A 15,875-nucleotide genomic window follows, 5' to 3' on the forward strand; every position below is an offset into this window, starting at 1 on the left:
TTGGCTTGGTATAAATGTAAATTGTCACCATTGTGTGGAGGGAAGTGTTGTAATGTGCAGGGATCGCTGGTCGGTGCGGACTTGGTAGGCCGAAGGGCTTGTTTCCGCGCTGTATCTCTAAAATTAAAACACTTTCCTTTGTTAGCAATATAATTGAAGGCACATTATGCTGGAATTGTACACAATTTTTGTTAAGCTACACCTTCAGTAATGTGCACAGTTCTCATACATTACTGGGAACATGAGATTGCACCTCTTGGAGTAATAGAAATTTATGAACGTGTTGTCAAGCCCGTAAAGTTACAATAATATAGATAGGTTGGATAACGTGGGATAGAAGAAAGATTTAATGCAGGGCATTAAATTAACAGGCCTCGATAGAATAAGAATTATTTCCCACTGAAGATGGTTCAAGTGATTTATAATGATTGTAAGAAGTGTTATTGAAGAAGAGGAATTTTTTTTAGCTTTTGATGAACGATAACCATATAACAATTATAGCACGGAAACAGGCCATCTTGACCCTTCTAGTCCGTGCCGAACACATAATCTCCCCTAGTCCCATATACCTGCGCTCAGACCATAACCCTCCATTCCTTTCCTGTCCATATAACTATCCAATTTATTTTTAAATGATAAAAAAGAACCTGCCTCCACCACCTTCACTGGAAGCTCATTCCACACAGCCACCACTCTCTGAGTAAAGAAGTTCCCCCTCATGTTACCCCAAAACCTCTGTCCCTTAATTCTCAAGTCATGTCCCCTTGTTTGAATCTTCCCTACTCTCAGTGGGAAAAGATTATCCACGTCAACTCTGTCTATCCCTCTCATAATTTTAAAGACCTCTATCAAGTCCCCCCTTAACCTTCTGGGCTCCAAAGAATAAAGCCCTAACTTGTTCAACCTTTCTCTGTAACTTAGTTGCTGAAACCCAGGCAACATTCTAGTAATTCTCCTCTGTACTCTCTCTATTTTGTTGACGTCCTTCCTATAATTAGGCGACCAAAATTGTACACCATACTCCAGAATTGGCCTCACCAATGCCTTGTACAATTTTAACATTACATCCCAACTTCTATACTCAATGCTCTGATTTATAAAGGCCAGCACACCAAAAGCTTTCTTTACCACCCTATCTACATGAGATTCCACTTTCAGGGAACTGTGCACAGTTATTCCAAGATCCCTCTGTTCACCTGCATTCTTCTGTTCACCTACCATTTACCTACCATGTACGTCCTATTTTGATTTGTCCTGCCAAGATGTAGCACCTCACACTTATCAGCATTAAACTCCATCTGCCATCTTTCAGCCCACTCTTCCAACTGGCATAAATCTCTCTGTAGACTTTGAAAATCTACTTCATTATCCACAACCCCACCTATCTTAGTATCATCTGCATACTTACTAATCCAATTTACCACACCATCATCCAGATCATTGATGTACATGACGAACAACAGTGGACCCAACACAGATCCCTGTGGCACCCCACTAGTCACTGGCCTCCAACCTGACAAACAACCATCCACCATTACTCTCTGGCATCTCCCATTCAGCCACTGTTGAATCCATCTTGCTACTCCACCATTAATACCCAACCATTGAACCTTCTTAACCAACCTTCCGTGAGGAACCTTGTCAAAGGCCTTACTGAAGTCCATATATACAACATCCACTGCTTTACCCTCATCAATTTCCCGAGTAACCTCTTCATAAAATTCAAGAAGATTAGTCAAACATGACCTTCCAGGCACAAATCCATGTTGACTGTTCCTAATCAGACCCTGTTTATCCAGATGCTTATATATATTATCTCTAAGTATCCTTTCCATTAATTTGCCCACCACTGACATCAAACTAACAGGTCTATAATTGCTAGGTTTACTCTTAGACCCCTTTTTAAACAATGGAACAACATGCACAGTACGCCAATCCTCCGGCACTATTCCCGTTTCTAATGACATTTGAAATATTTCTGTCATAGCCCCTGCTATTTCTACACTAACTTCCCTCAATGTCCTAGGGAATATCCTGTCCGGACCCAGAGACCTATCCACTTTTATATTTCTCAAAAGTGTCAGTACTTCCTCTTCTTTGAATCTCATAGTTTCCATAGCTACTCTACTTGTTTCCCTTACCTCACATAATTCAATATCCTTCTCCTTGGTGAATACCGAAGAAAATAAATTGTTCAATAACTCCCCCATCTCTTTTGGCTCTACAGATAGCTGTCCTCTCTGACTCTCTAATGGACCAATTTTATCCCTTGTTATCCTTTTGCTATTAATATAGCTGTAGAATCTCTTTGGATTTACCTTCACTTTACTTGCCAAAGCAACCTCATATCTTCTTTTAGCTTTTCTAATTTATTTCTTAAGATTCTTTTTACATTCTTTATACTCCTCAAGCACTTCATTTACTCCATGCTGCCTATAATTATTGTAGATCTCTCTCTTTTTCCGAACCAAGTGTCCAATTTCCCTTGAAAACCATGGCTCTTTCCAATTTTTACTATTTCCTTTCAACCGAACAGAGACATAAAGATTCTGTACTCTTAAAATTTCACCTTTAAATGTCCTCCATTTCTCTTCCACATCTTTCCCATAAAACAAACGGTCCCAATTTACTCCTTTTAAATCCTTTCGCAACTCCTCAAAGTTAGCCTTTCTCCAATCAAAATTCTCAACCCTAGGTCCAGTTCTGACCCTCTCCATAATTATATTGAAACTAATGGTATTGTGGTCACTGGTCCCGAACTGTTCTCCAACGCATACCTCTGCCACCTGACCCGTCTCATTTCCTAAGAGGAGGTCCAGCACCGCCCCTTCTCTAGTAGGTACTTTTATGTATTGCTGCAAAAAACAATCCTGCACACATTTTACAAACTCCAACCCATCCAGCCCATTTACAGAATGTGTTTCCCAGTCTATGTGTGGAAAATTGAAATCTCCCACAATCACTACCTTGTGCTTACTACTAATATCTGCAATCTCCTTACATATTTGCTCTTTCAATTCTCGCTCCCCATTTGGCGGTCTATAATACACCCCTATAAGTGTTGCTACCCCTTTCCCAACTAGACCACTGAAAAGAATTGTGGGATGATCCTATGCTTCAAAATTTCTTCACCAGTGGGGTAATACATTTTGAGGAACAAGGAACTGTAGTGGCTGGTTTACAAAAGAACATAAAGTGCTGGTGTAATTCAGCAGATCCAGCAGATCTTTGGGAAATATGGATAGGTAACGTTTCAGATTGTGACCCTTCTTCAGACTGATTGCTGTGCAGGGATTTGTCTACCAAAGTGGCTGTGGTGGGTCAGTCACAAGAATATTTAAGATAGAGCAATATATTTTGTGTTAACATAGGAATCATGGGATATGGGGATTATGCAAAGAACTAAAAGATCAATCAATGTTTAAGAAAGAACTGCAATGCTGGAAAATCAAAGGTAGACAAAAATGCTGGAAAAACTCAGCGGGTGAGGCAGCATCTATGGAGCTGAAGAAGGGTCTCAACCCGAAACGTCACCTTATCCTTCGCACCATAGATGCTGCCTCACCTGCTGAGTTTCTCCAGCATTTTTGTCTACCAAAAGATCAATCAAGGTCTTAGTAAATGGTATGCAGAGACGAGGCAAATGGCATATTCCTATTTCTTATGTTCTTAATATAAAATTACATTGCAGATCATATTATTCATTATGCTGATGTTATGTCACCATTACATTTTCCTTATTCACAATTTACTCCTGTCATTTTTTTAAGTGAGGCCACAGTTACCTTTGTGATTATTTTATACAGTGTAGAAACTCTGACAATTTCATTATACCCCTTGTCTATTCTCGTTGAAACACTTTTCCATCGTGAGAGCCCTCATGTGGTATAGTTGGCGAAGCTGCTGCCTCATAGCTCTAACGATGTGCAATGAAGACTGACCTCTGGTACTGCCTGTGTGAAGTTTGAACATCTCCTGGTTTTGTGTTTCTTTCCTGTAGGTGCTTTCGAATTTCCCTGAAAATTGCTCTTGTGTTTTAATGAGTGGTAGAATTGTTGGTGAATAAAATGCAGTTAGTGAAGAACTAGTGTAAATGAATGTTTGATGGTTGAGCAAGGGCCTGAATGACTCTGAGATGAGAGGTTTGGAGGGACATGGGCCAAAAGTGGCCAAAAGGGACGAACTTAGATGAGGCATCTTAGTGAGCATGAATGAATTGGGATGGAAAGCCTGTATGACATTATGACTATAAAATAATTACAACACAAGTACCTCAGGCTCGAATGCACTGCCACCAGTTTTCATCTATATTACTAAAAGACTGATCTTGACCAATTCCTGTTGTTCTGTATATTGATTTTAGAAAAAAACGCTGCTACTTACGGCTGTGATTTTTGGTCATCTTACTCAGAGTCCCCCTCAGCTGCGCAGGACAAGAGGATTTTTCCCATCGATTAAAAATAAAAGAGTTATTAGTGTTTAAAAAATGTTCAGATTCTCTCTCCTGAAGGCTATGCCCCTTCCGGAGGGACTATAAAACCCAGAAGTGTTGAGTGTCTCAGTCCCTGAAAGATGGGGGAGCGGGGGTCATGTCTCTCAGTCTGAGCTGTGAATAACACTGAACACATGGCTACTAACCTGTGAGTGCCCTTAATGTGGCTTGAAAATGCTTGCTAAAAGTGTTTTTTGGTTTGAAAATGCTTGCTAAAAGTGTTTTTTGGTTTGATAATGCATGCTTAAAATGTGTTTTGGTTTGAGAATGCTAAAGTTGCCTTGACTAATTGAAAAGTTGTTTCAGAATGCTAAAGTTTCCTTGCCTAATTGAAAAGTTGATTTGAGAATGCCTTGCCTAATTGAAAAGTTGGTTTGAGAATGCAAAAGTTGCCTTGCCTAATTGAAAGGTTGGTTTGAGAATGCAAAAGATGCCTTGCCCAATTGAAAAGTTGGTTTGAGAATGCAAAAGTTGCCTTGCCTAATTAAAGCTGCCTTGCCTAATTAAAGTTGCCTTGCCAAATACACCAGGTTTGTTTTGAAAATGCGCCTTTTAACTGTGCCTTATTGAAAAGTGTGCACAGTTTTTGGAAGGAAAAACCGTGAATAAATAGATAGATAGAATTTATTTGCCACACAACCAGGGTCGGTGGAATTTGGGTTGTCAGCAGCAGTACAATAATAAAGAACACACAGCCACAATAAAAATGTAACACAAACATCCACCACAGCATTCATCACTGTGGTGGAAGGCACAAAATTTGGCCAGTCCTCCTCCATTTCCCCCCCGTGGACAGGACCAGAGTCCAGAGTCAGTCCAGGATCGGCTCTTCCTCACCGGAGACCGTGGCTTTAAGTTGGTGTAGGCCGCAGGCCGGCGGTCGAGATTTAAAGTCTCCGCCGCAGCCAGAAGCACTGTAGACTGCAGGGCCGGCGGTCGAAGCTCCCCTCCAGGGGTGATGTTAAGTTCACGCCGGGCCCGCGGTAGAAGTTGGCTGCGGGCCGGCAGTGGTGGCTTCTTCTTCCCCCCCACCCCGGGTCCCCCACGAGGGATCCTGGGCTGTAGGCGCCGCACCAGCTGGAACTCTGCAGACCGCGGCTTCAGGCTGCCGGCTGCCGCGGGCTTGCGAAACCGAGCGCTCCCCTCCGGCGAGCCCCAGCGAGGGCTCACCCGCTCCTCGCCGAGAGTCCACGCTGCGCCCGCCGCTAAAGTCCCAGGCGCGTCTCCGTGGAAAGGCCGCGGCGATCCTTGATGTTAGGCCACGGGGGAGGCGACCTGGAAAAAGTCGCCTCTCCATGGAGGAGGAGACCGAAGCAGTTTCATCCTTACCCCCCCACAGCACCCCCCACACAAGACACACCGAGGAACATCAAAAACATACTTTAAAACATACTAAAAAATTAAAAAAAGATGAAAAAACTAACGCGCTGCCGACATGGCTACTGAGGAATAATGTTTTATTGACTGGGTTTAATGCAAAATTGCCGCTCATTCCGTGACTTCTGCTTAGTGGAGAGGTGGTGCTGAGTTCGGAAGGCCTAATGTGAAGATGCCACCCTGAACCGTTTGAGTAATTCAAGAGAGCTTACTGCCATGTATATGGTGAGTTTGTTTGGAGAAAGTTATTTAAAGCACGTTTTGCTGTAGTAGCAGCTGTAGAGGAGTGTTTCAGAGTAAAAATGGCTTTATACGTTTGAATCATTCAGTTTAGACACAACTGTGTTTGTATTTTCAAACTTCTTGCATAAAGTTTATGGTTAGTAACAGGATTCAGTATGCTTACCACGTTCTGAAGTTACTTGGCATGTGTGCGTGTGTGAGTGTGAAAGAGAGAGTCTGTGTGTGTGGGAGTGTGTGTGTGAGAGTCTGTGTGTGAGAGTCTGTGTGCGAGAGTCTGTGTGCGAGAGTCTGTGCGCGAGAGTCTGTGCGAGAGTCTGTGTCTGTGAGAGTCTGTGTGTGAGAGTCTGTGTGTGAGGTGGAGGGTGTGTGTGATTAACAAATAGTACAAATAATAGTATTTCGTAGTTCAGAGCTTATTCGTTATGTTTAATAGCCTGATGGCTATCAGGAAGAAGCTGTTCCTCAATGTGGATGTTACAATTTTCAGTTTACAAAAGTCGGACGTGACTCCAGAAGTCGGGCATGTCAGTGAGTCACAAGCCATGAGTGACTGCACTGCCAGCCCACCAGCCATGAGTAAGTGAACTGCCAGCCCACCAGCTATAAGTGACTGAGGTGCCAGCCCACCAGCCGTAAGTGACTGCACTGTCAGCCCACCAGCCATGAGTAAGCGAACTGCCAGCCCACCAGCCATGACTCACTGAACTGTGAGCTGAATAATCCATTCAGTCCATCCTCCCCCTTCTCTCTCTCTCTCTCTCTGAGTCTGTCACCTATTTTAGGCAGAATTTCTGGCAGTTTTCTCAGCTGCCAGGTCTGAGTGACTGTACTGCCAGGCCTCAGTGACTGAGCTGCCAGCCCAAGAATCCATTTAGCCCACAATGTCCATACTAGCCTTCTGGAAACCAGTCCCATCAGCCCACAACACCCATACTAGCGCTACAGAAAGCCCCCCCCCCCCCCCCCCCCCCCCCCCCCCCACCTGGCCAGCAATTTTGGAAATGGGGGAAAAGGTGGAATATTGCATTGGGTGACCAGCCCTCCAGTGTGATGCTGGGACCCAACGGGTCCCACTTAGTCTAGTCTTATTTATAATCTGATTTACAGCTTTACAGAAATGGGCGCAAAAGGCAACAAGGTAGTTGGATCAATGTGGATGGCTGCCGTGTGTCCTCATTTTATATGGATCTCTACTCCTACTGTTGAAGCAAGAGTTCAGTCCCAATGGTGGTTCAAATTGGGCACATATGAGGCTAGGAAATCTGGTGTCATTTCTTAGCTTGACAATAGATAATTGGTGCAGGAGTAGGCCATTCGGCCCTTCGAGCTAGCACTGCCATTCAATGTGATCATGGATGATCATCCCCAATCAGTACCCCGTTTCTGCCTTCTCCCCATATTCTCTGACTCCGCTATTTTTAAGACCCCTATCTAGCTCTCTCTTGAAAGCATCCGGAGAACCTGCCCCCACCGCCCTCTGAGGCAGAGAATTCCACAGACTCACCACTCTCTGTGAGAAAAAGTGTTTCCTCGCCTCCGTTCTAAATGGCTTACTCCTTCTTCTTAAACTGTGGCCCCTGGTTCTGGACTCCCCCAACATCGGGAACACGTTTCTTGTCTCTAGCATGTCCAAACCCTTAACAATCTTATATGTCTCAATGAGATCCCCTCTCATCCTTCGAAACTCCAGAGTGTACTCCAGCTGCTCCATTCTCTCAGCATATGAAAGTCCCGCCATCCCGGGAATTAACCTTGTAAACTTACGCTGCACTCCCTCAATAGCAAGAATGTCCTTCCTCAAATTAGGGACCAAAACTGCACACAATACTACAAGTGTGGTCTCACTAGGGCACGGTACAACTGCAGAAGGACCTCTTTGCTCCTAAATTAGATTCCTCGTTATAAAGGCCAACATGCCATTTGCTTTCTTCACTGCCTGCTGCATGTTTACTTTCATAGACTGATGTACAAGGACCCCCCAGGTCCCGTTGTACTTCCCCTTTTCCCAACTTGACGCCATTTAGATAGTAATCTGCCTTCCTGTTTCTGCTACAAAAGTGGCAACCAAAGGAGTTTTTATCTTGAAATTCGTCTTCCTCACTGTCAAATATCAGTGAATAAGAAGCAAACAAAGAATTGCTGGAGGAACTCAGCAGTTCAGGCAGCATCTGTGAAGGGAAATGGACAGTTGATGCTTTGGGTCAAGGCTCTTCATATGGACAGAGTACAGGGGACAAAGCCGTATAAAGAAGCAGGGGAGAGGTGCGATGTGAAAACTAGCAAGTGCTAGATGGATACAGGTGAGGAGCATTTGACTGGCAGATAACATTCAGGTGAGGAAGGGAAGGGTGAAGCTGGCAACAGAGACTGGGAGGTGAGAAGTGGAGAACAAATGGCTGCAGATTCTGAAATTCGAGAAGGTAAAGAGTGGGAACATGAGGAAGGAGAATGGAGGGGTGCTTATTCAGTAAGAAGTGATCCAATGAGAAGAGCACGAGGGTGATGGACAAATAAATGTGCAGGAAGGAGTAAGAAATAGGATGAATGGATTGGGGGTTATTGTAGGAAGAAGGGGGTGTATGGGAGATCAAGTGTCGCGAGTAGAAAGCGACAGCGGACATATGGATTACCTCATAATGGAGAGTTCAATGTTAATACTGTTGGCCAAGACATTTCTTATTGTCCTGAGGAATTCAAAGCATGGGCAGAGAGGATTCTTAAGGCATTTGTTTCATATTCTGCACCCGAACATTTTAAAATTAATTAATTTACTGGTGTTCAAAATTGTTTATTTCTGATGTTAATGCACCCCCCCTTCCAAAATCCCCAGCAGGTCTTCAAATTTCATGTTGAGGAACAACATACTCGGGCAGTTTGTTATTTTTGAACTTCTGTTACACTCATTGGTAATTCTGCATCATAGCTGCACAAAATTTGACTGATGTGGATACTTTCAGGGCGGTATGGTGGTGCAGTGAGTCAAGATGTTGTCTCACAGCTCCAGCAAGCCAGGTTTAAGGCTGACCTTCCATGCTGTGTTTGCTATTTGCACAATCTCCCTGTAACCATTTTGATCCCTGATGTTTCTGATGCCGTTTATCAACAATATTAGAAAAATAGACAATAGACAATAGGTGCAGGAGTAGGCCATTCGGCCCTTCGAGCCTGCACTACCATTCAATGTGATCATGGCTGATCATCCACAATCAGTACCCCCATTCCTGCGTTCACCCCATATTTCCCGACTCCACTATCTTTAAGAGCCCTATCAAGCTCTCTCTTGAAAGTATCCAGAGAACCGGCCTCCACTGCCCTCTGAGGCAGAGAATTCCACAGAACCTGCATTTGTATTGTGTTTTTCAAAACTTTAATGGCTCAAGGTTTTACAGCCATTGAGAACTTCTGAAATGTCATCGCTATGGTAAAGTAGAAAATGTAAAAGCCAATTTGTGCTTCTTGAGTAAGAGGTCTGAAGAAGGGTCTCGACCCGAAACATCACCCTTCCCTTCTCTCCACAGATTATGCCTGTCCTGCCGAGTCACTCCAGCGTTTTGTGTCTATCTTGTGCTTCTTGAGGTTTTCCAAACAGCAAAAAACGTATCATAAACATTTAATTAGATACTGATATTTCCTTACTGCAAAGTCATACAAAAGATTTTTTTATATTCACATAGAGGACTGACAACTCCCTGATTTATACTTCATCTGAAAGACTGATAAGGAACATTATATGCTCTGCAGTCAGCTTTTCCAGTTAAGAATTCTGCCTTCTCTATTCATATGTTTTGACAGAAAATTGACTGAGTAAAAAATAAATAAATAAGGGATACTTTAGGATAAAAACCAGTATAAAATGTGGATAGACACAAAATGCTTGAGTAACTCAGCAGGGCAGGCAGCACCTCGGGATAGAAGGAATGGGAGACGTTTTGGGTCTGCCGCAAGTAAGAATTTTATTGTTCTGGTCTCAGTACTAAAGGTGGCATGATATTCTACAAAGGGGAGAAGAGAATGCAAGTTTAGATAAAGACATTTAAGCCATTTGATAACTGCTGCAAAGGAAATTTAAACAATCGCAAAATGCTGTCACGTTATTTTCACAAAAGCTATATTGAAGGACTACTGTAACACATTGGGTTTTATTGTGGAACAGCACAGCATCATAGAAATATAAACTATAAAGTATGTCAGACTACAAAGTCTGTGCTGGAGTAACTCAGCGGGTCAGACAGCACCTCAGGAGAAAGTGGATAAGTGACGTTTCAAGTTGGGACCCTTCTTCAGACTGATGGGGGGGGGCTTTGGAAGAGAAGTGGGGCAGAACAAAGGCTGACAAGCGAGGAGGGTATTTGATGGGCAGATAGTTGGACAAATGGTCAGAGACGAAAAGACAGAAGGTGAACCTTGCGAAATGAAAAACCTAGATAAATTACACTGGCTCATTGAATAAAGGCTTTTGAGAGAAACATTGAGTGCAAAGGGAAAATGTTGGTAGGAGCAAAGGATATAATTGCAGTCATTCCTTCTCACTTGGTCAATCATCTTACAAGCATTCCATTGATCAGAGTATTGGGGGACAAACATGATGCAAATGTGTGCTCCTCCAGTCGTTTTATTTTACCCTCTCTTGGCTCCAGTATGTGTGGATTATTGTGCCTCTATTTCTTTCTTGCTGGATGCTGCCTGACAATCTGATTTTAATTACACCATCCAACTTCCTTCATGGTTAGTTACGATGAGCCCGAGCCGAAACGTGTAACTGGGTCTATTTGCCTCCGATGCTGCAACACGCAAGGTTTTTTTTATTGTAGATAAGACACAAGAGTGTTGGAGTAATTCAGCCGTTCATACCGAAGATAAACACCAAATGCTGGAGTAACTCAGCGGGACAGGCAGCATCTCTGGAGAAAAGGAATGGGTGACGTTTCGGGTCGAGACACTTCTTCAGACTGGCCCGAAACGTCACCCGTCCCTTCAATCCAGAGATGCTGCCTGACCCGCCGAGTTACTCCAGCATTTGGTGTTTATCTTCGGTGTGAACCAACATATGCAGTTCCTTCCAACACTAAGATTTTCATTGTACCTATACCTCACCGTACTTCTGCAAAATAAATTCGATTGAACTGTTTCTCTTTCCACAAATGCTGTCTCACCTGCTAGGGTTTTCCACTGACTGTATTGTTTTATTTGGTATTTCCAGCATCTACCTTTCATTTGACGACTTGTTCTCTTCACCTCAGTGCACAGACGGCGCCGCCTCCTCCGCGAACAACGGCGCCGCCCGCGATCCGCGCGAGCGATTGAAAGCCGTTGACGGCCACAGTGCGCAGGCGTAGAGGGCGAGGGGAGTAGGCGCGGTGAACTGTGACCCGCGCCGAGCTGGTGCTGGTGCTGCTGTTGCGGTGACGAGCGGGCTGGCGGGCGGCCTCGCAGCTGTGGAAGGCGCTGAGCGCTCCGCCGACCGCACCGTGGCCACACGGCTGCGTCGCATTCCTCACTCCCCCGCCGCCCGTGAAACCGGACAGCCGGGGACCGGGACGGAAGGAAGCGTGAGGGTGGCGGCGAGGCACGGGAGCGAAGGCCGCAACATGGCGAGCGCCTCCTACCACATTTCCAACCTGCTGGAGAAGATGACGTCCAGCGACAAGGACTTCAGGTGACGGCCCGGGGACGCAGTGGGGCTTTGTCTCGTTGTCATTGACGCTTGGGTGGATGCCGCCGGGCTTGTTCGCTGACCGTTTAAATAGTGGGGATCACAATCTCCTTCCCCGCCCACTGCCCATCCCTCCTTCCCAGCCTTCCCCTCGCTTTCCCCCACCTCGGGGTAGAAGTAACGGCCAGCAGGTGTAGCGACTTCCACCGCGGCTTGTATGGTCCCTCGGTCGCCGCTTTTCCTCAGCTGTTGGGCAGTGCACTGACGCCGACCTTTCAGCCTGCTTTTATGAATGACAAACTCCCGAGTTTAGGAGTTGATGACCAGTGATACACACTGCCCCAAATAAAAATAAATAAAAGCAACATTGCTGAAAATACTCAGTAGGGCATTAATTTGAAAGATTTTCAAGTGGATTATATTTCTTAAGGATTCGGAATAATTTGAGATTTCATTTTAAAGTGTAGAAGGGAAATGTATATAATAGAATTGAAGATGGGAGATATTGAAAGGGGGAACCCTATGAGTGTAGAATATGTCAATATAAAATGATCAGAAATTGCCAACATATTGGGAGAAATGCAGAAATCTACAAGCACTCAATGTTCTATATCTGAAAAATGTTAAATACAATATTAATTTGGAAAGACAAATGTGCCAAATAATAAAATGAGGTCACGCTTCTTGAGTTTATTTTGAACTTTGTTAGTTTGTTAGTGAAGGAATGGAAGATAAATACAAGTGACAGAGAAAATTGAAATGACAAAAAACCAAAGGTTTGAGATCAAGCCTGTAGAATTAATGAAGTACTACAAAGCTGACCTGTCTATTTGGTGTTCCCAGGTAGAGACCAGTGTTTTCAACAGCTAAGGGGGTTGTCTGAATCGGAAATATAAGTAAATCACTACTCCATGTCGAAAGCTTGTTTGGGATCTGGACAATTTGTAGGTGGATTTTGAAGTCATGCATTTTGGTAATTAGAATAAAGGCACAGATTATTTTTTAAATGGAGAGAGAATCCAGAAATCGGATGTTCAAAAGGACTTGGGAGTGCTGGTGCAGGACTTCCAAAAAGTTAATTTGCAAGTCGAATCGGTAGTAAAGAAGGTAAATTCAATGCTAGCATTTATATCAAGAGGACTGGAATACTAAAAACAGAGAATACTGCGGCTCCATAAGGCCACATTTGGAGTACGGTGAGCAAATCTGGGCCCCATACCTGAGGAAGGATGTGCTGGCTCTGGAGAGGGTCCAGAGGAGGTTTACAAGAATGATTCCAGGAATGAGTGGGTTAGCATATGATGAGCGTTTGACAGCACTGAGCCTGTACTCACTGGAGTTTAGCAGGTTGAGGGTGGAACCTCATCGAAACCTACAGAATAATGAAAGGCATAGATAGATAGGGTGGATGTGGAAAGGATGTTTCCACTGGTGGAAGTGTCTCGGACCAGAGGTCATAGCCTCAGAATTAAAGGGCACTCTTAGAAAGGAGGTGAGGAAGAACATCTTTAGTCCGATGATAGTTAATCTGTTGAACTCTTTGCCGCAGAGGATTGTGGAGGCCAAGTCAGTGGATATTTTTATGGCAGAGATAGACACATTCTTGATTAGAACAGGTGTCAAGGGTTAGGGGGAGAAGGCAGGAAAATGGGATTAGGAGGCAGCCGCAATTGAATGGCGATAGGCCGAATGACCTAATTCTACTCCTATGACTTGTGAACTTGGAGATGAATGGGCAGATATTTACATTTCTAATTGCAAAGGAAAGTACAGGAGGAAAATTAATTCATTCATTCATCATCGTTGAAAACATTAACGACGCAGTGGTGCTGGTTTCCAATGGGAACGGTGACGGACGCACCACACATCTATGTCCTCCAGTTCCTGCAGACTTCCGCCGCTGGAAGTATAGGATTTTGGTGTGTGTGCTTTATCATCATTCCTTACAATGCTATGCATGGACGGAAATCACTTTTAAAACATGGGGGGTACGCAATGCGGCCTCACATTTAGGACGGGTCGGCAACACAGGATCTCCCCTTATGCGCGACAGTGATCGCAACTTGTACTGAAGTGTGGATGGCCATTGGCTCGCTAGAAGCTCATCCGCCCTTTGACAGGAGGAAAAAGATTGACGATTGATGGAAAAATGAACTACAGGAGGCCAGAAGTAACAGTTTATTTGGAAAACTAAATGGGGCATCTGAAGGCAGAATGCATCTGGTGGTCACTTCATATTGGAGATGTCCAAAATTGTGGCTGAAGTCTTTTAAATGTGATTAATGTTGGGGTGAAAAGTGAAGATCATTCCATGTTCGATGCTACGTCACTGATGCTTTAAAGATCAATCATGCACCAGGAGGAAAGCTTTGAATAATGTCCTTTTTGGTTGACTTGCCATGTCATTGTATTTTGCATATCCTCCCAGTTTTATCTTCCAGAGATTCTGTGTACCTTTCCACTGCTGGGAAAATTGTACCACTGTAAATTAAGCTGCAAGTACATCCAGTCTATATGATTTGTGGATAGTTGTGATTCCTGGTGTGTCATTATCCAAAACTATATCTGAAGTATCTTAAATTTGGGGGTGTTGAGATCAATTTTGGTGTTGTTGCTGTAGTCCTGAATCAACAAAGGAGCATAGAAATTAAGAGGTTGGTCTTTGAAAAAGAATGTATACTTTGATATAGACACCAACTGCCCTGGCAACAGTGTTTTACTTTTCTTGCATAAAGGGCCTGTCCCACCAGCATGCGACTGCATGCGGCGAGCGCGACCTAACGTGGTCGCTTGAGCCATATGGCCTCGCGGGGCCGGTCCCACTTCGATTTCCGGAGCCGTATGGAGTTGTGCGGGGCTGGTCCCGACATTGCGTGGGGCTCCGAAGGGTGTCCCAATCGGTCAATCACGTTAAATTGTGTCCAGATCGGCATTACCAGACTGTGTCGGGATCCGGGACTGCATTAGGGCTATGCCCCGAGGTCAGTCAACGCGCAAACTGACACGGTCCAAAAATTCCGCGCGGCCCAGGGCTGTCGGCCCACAGCCGCATTGAGGCCGTACGCAGCGCCTCGACGGGCGTACGCAGCGTCTCGTCGCCTGTATGCAGCGTCTCAACGCCATGCGCAGCGTCTTGACGGTGTACGCCTAGACGTCACCGCCCGACGCCGTGCGACGTCCAAATTCAGTCGGCCTGCCTCCTGCCCAGCTGATGGTGAGTGTGATGTCGGGACCAGCCCCGCACAACTACAGACGGCTCCGCGGTTGGAAGTGGGACCGGCCCTGCGAGGCCGTATGCCTCAAGCCACCACGTTTGGTCATGCTAGACGCATGCAATTTTGTTGTCTCTGTACTGTACACTGACAATGACAATTAAAATTGAATCTGAATCTGAATCTGAATGCAATCGCATGCTGGTGGGACAGGCCCTTTACCAATTTGAAAGTTGTCACAACTATAGGACCTCAGAACTGATGTTGAACTGCTAAAAACAATAACTGGTGAGAGGAAAGGGGAAGTCGAAGCAGAAGTGCTTGCTTTATTCATTATAGAATCTGCAGCGCGTGCTTTATTTTGATGATAAAAAACAACAAAATCTTATTCATTGTATTTTGGGAGTATGACTAAGGCAAGAAAAATGGTGCAAATAGTCCAGAATTGGAATAACCAAAATTAAAATTCCATGCTAAGTTTATGGAATTTATACATTTATAAAACCACGTATTTCTGTCAAATCTTTCAATCCGTTGAAATTGTGTCCAGATCTGATGTTACACTGTGGTATGGATCAATGGACTGCTTAAAGGGGAAGAGGTGAGGTCAAGTTATGGGCTGAAAATGAAGCAGCAAGATTCAATTATTTTGCTTTTCAGAATAGATTTAAGAGGTGTTAACATTACTTGAGTTTCAGTAGATTAGACAGATGGAAACCGGAGGAAACTGTTGTGAGGTAATTAATACCAAGCCCACATTGAAAGGTGAGAAATATTTTCATACAACGTTGTAATGCAGGTAGTTTTGCTATAATATAGTAGTTGTATTACCAAGACACCTTATAGAAAATTGTGTTATAAAGACATGTGTGTCAATGGGAGAAAGGGTTTTTCCTGC

At 44.2% G+C, this 15,875-nt stretch overlaps 1 protein-coding gene and 1 long non-coding RNA gene across 3 annotated transcripts in view; one reads left to right on the plus strand and one right to left on the minus strand.

The window, feature by feature from the left end:
- Positions 1–11,375, minus strand: part of LOC129706480 (uncharacterized) — a 36,974-nt gene extending 25,599 nt beyond the window's left edge. Inside the window, exon 1 of the long non-coding RNA XR_008725063.1 lies at positions 11,266–11,375. This is a non-coding gene — a long non-coding RNA (uncharacterized LOC129706480). The remainder of the gene's footprint in view (positions 1–11,265) is intronic.
- A 116-nt stretch (positions 11,376–11,491) lies between these two features.
- cand1 (cullin-associated and neddylation-dissociated 1) overlaps positions 11,492–15,875 on the plus strand; it is a 50,074-nt gene continuing 45,690 nt past the window's right edge. For both annotated transcript variants that reach the window (XM_055650813.1, XM_055650814.1), the window contains exon 1: positions 11,492–11,768. In XM_055650813.1, the coding sequence (XP_055506788.1) occupies positions 11,701–11,768 (68 nt within the window). In that variant the 5' untranslated portion in view covers positions 11,492–11,700. The remainder of the gene's footprint in view (positions 11,769–15,875) is intronic.

This window comes from Leucoraja erinacea, chromosome 19 (assembly GCF_028641065.1).
Source record: "Leucoraja erinacea ecotype New England chromosome 19, Leri_hhj_1, whole genome shotgun sequence".
NCBI classification, from domain to species: domain Eukaryota; kingdom Metazoa; phylum Chordata; class Chondrichthyes; order Rajiformes; family Rajidae; genus Leucoraja; species Leucoraja erinaceus.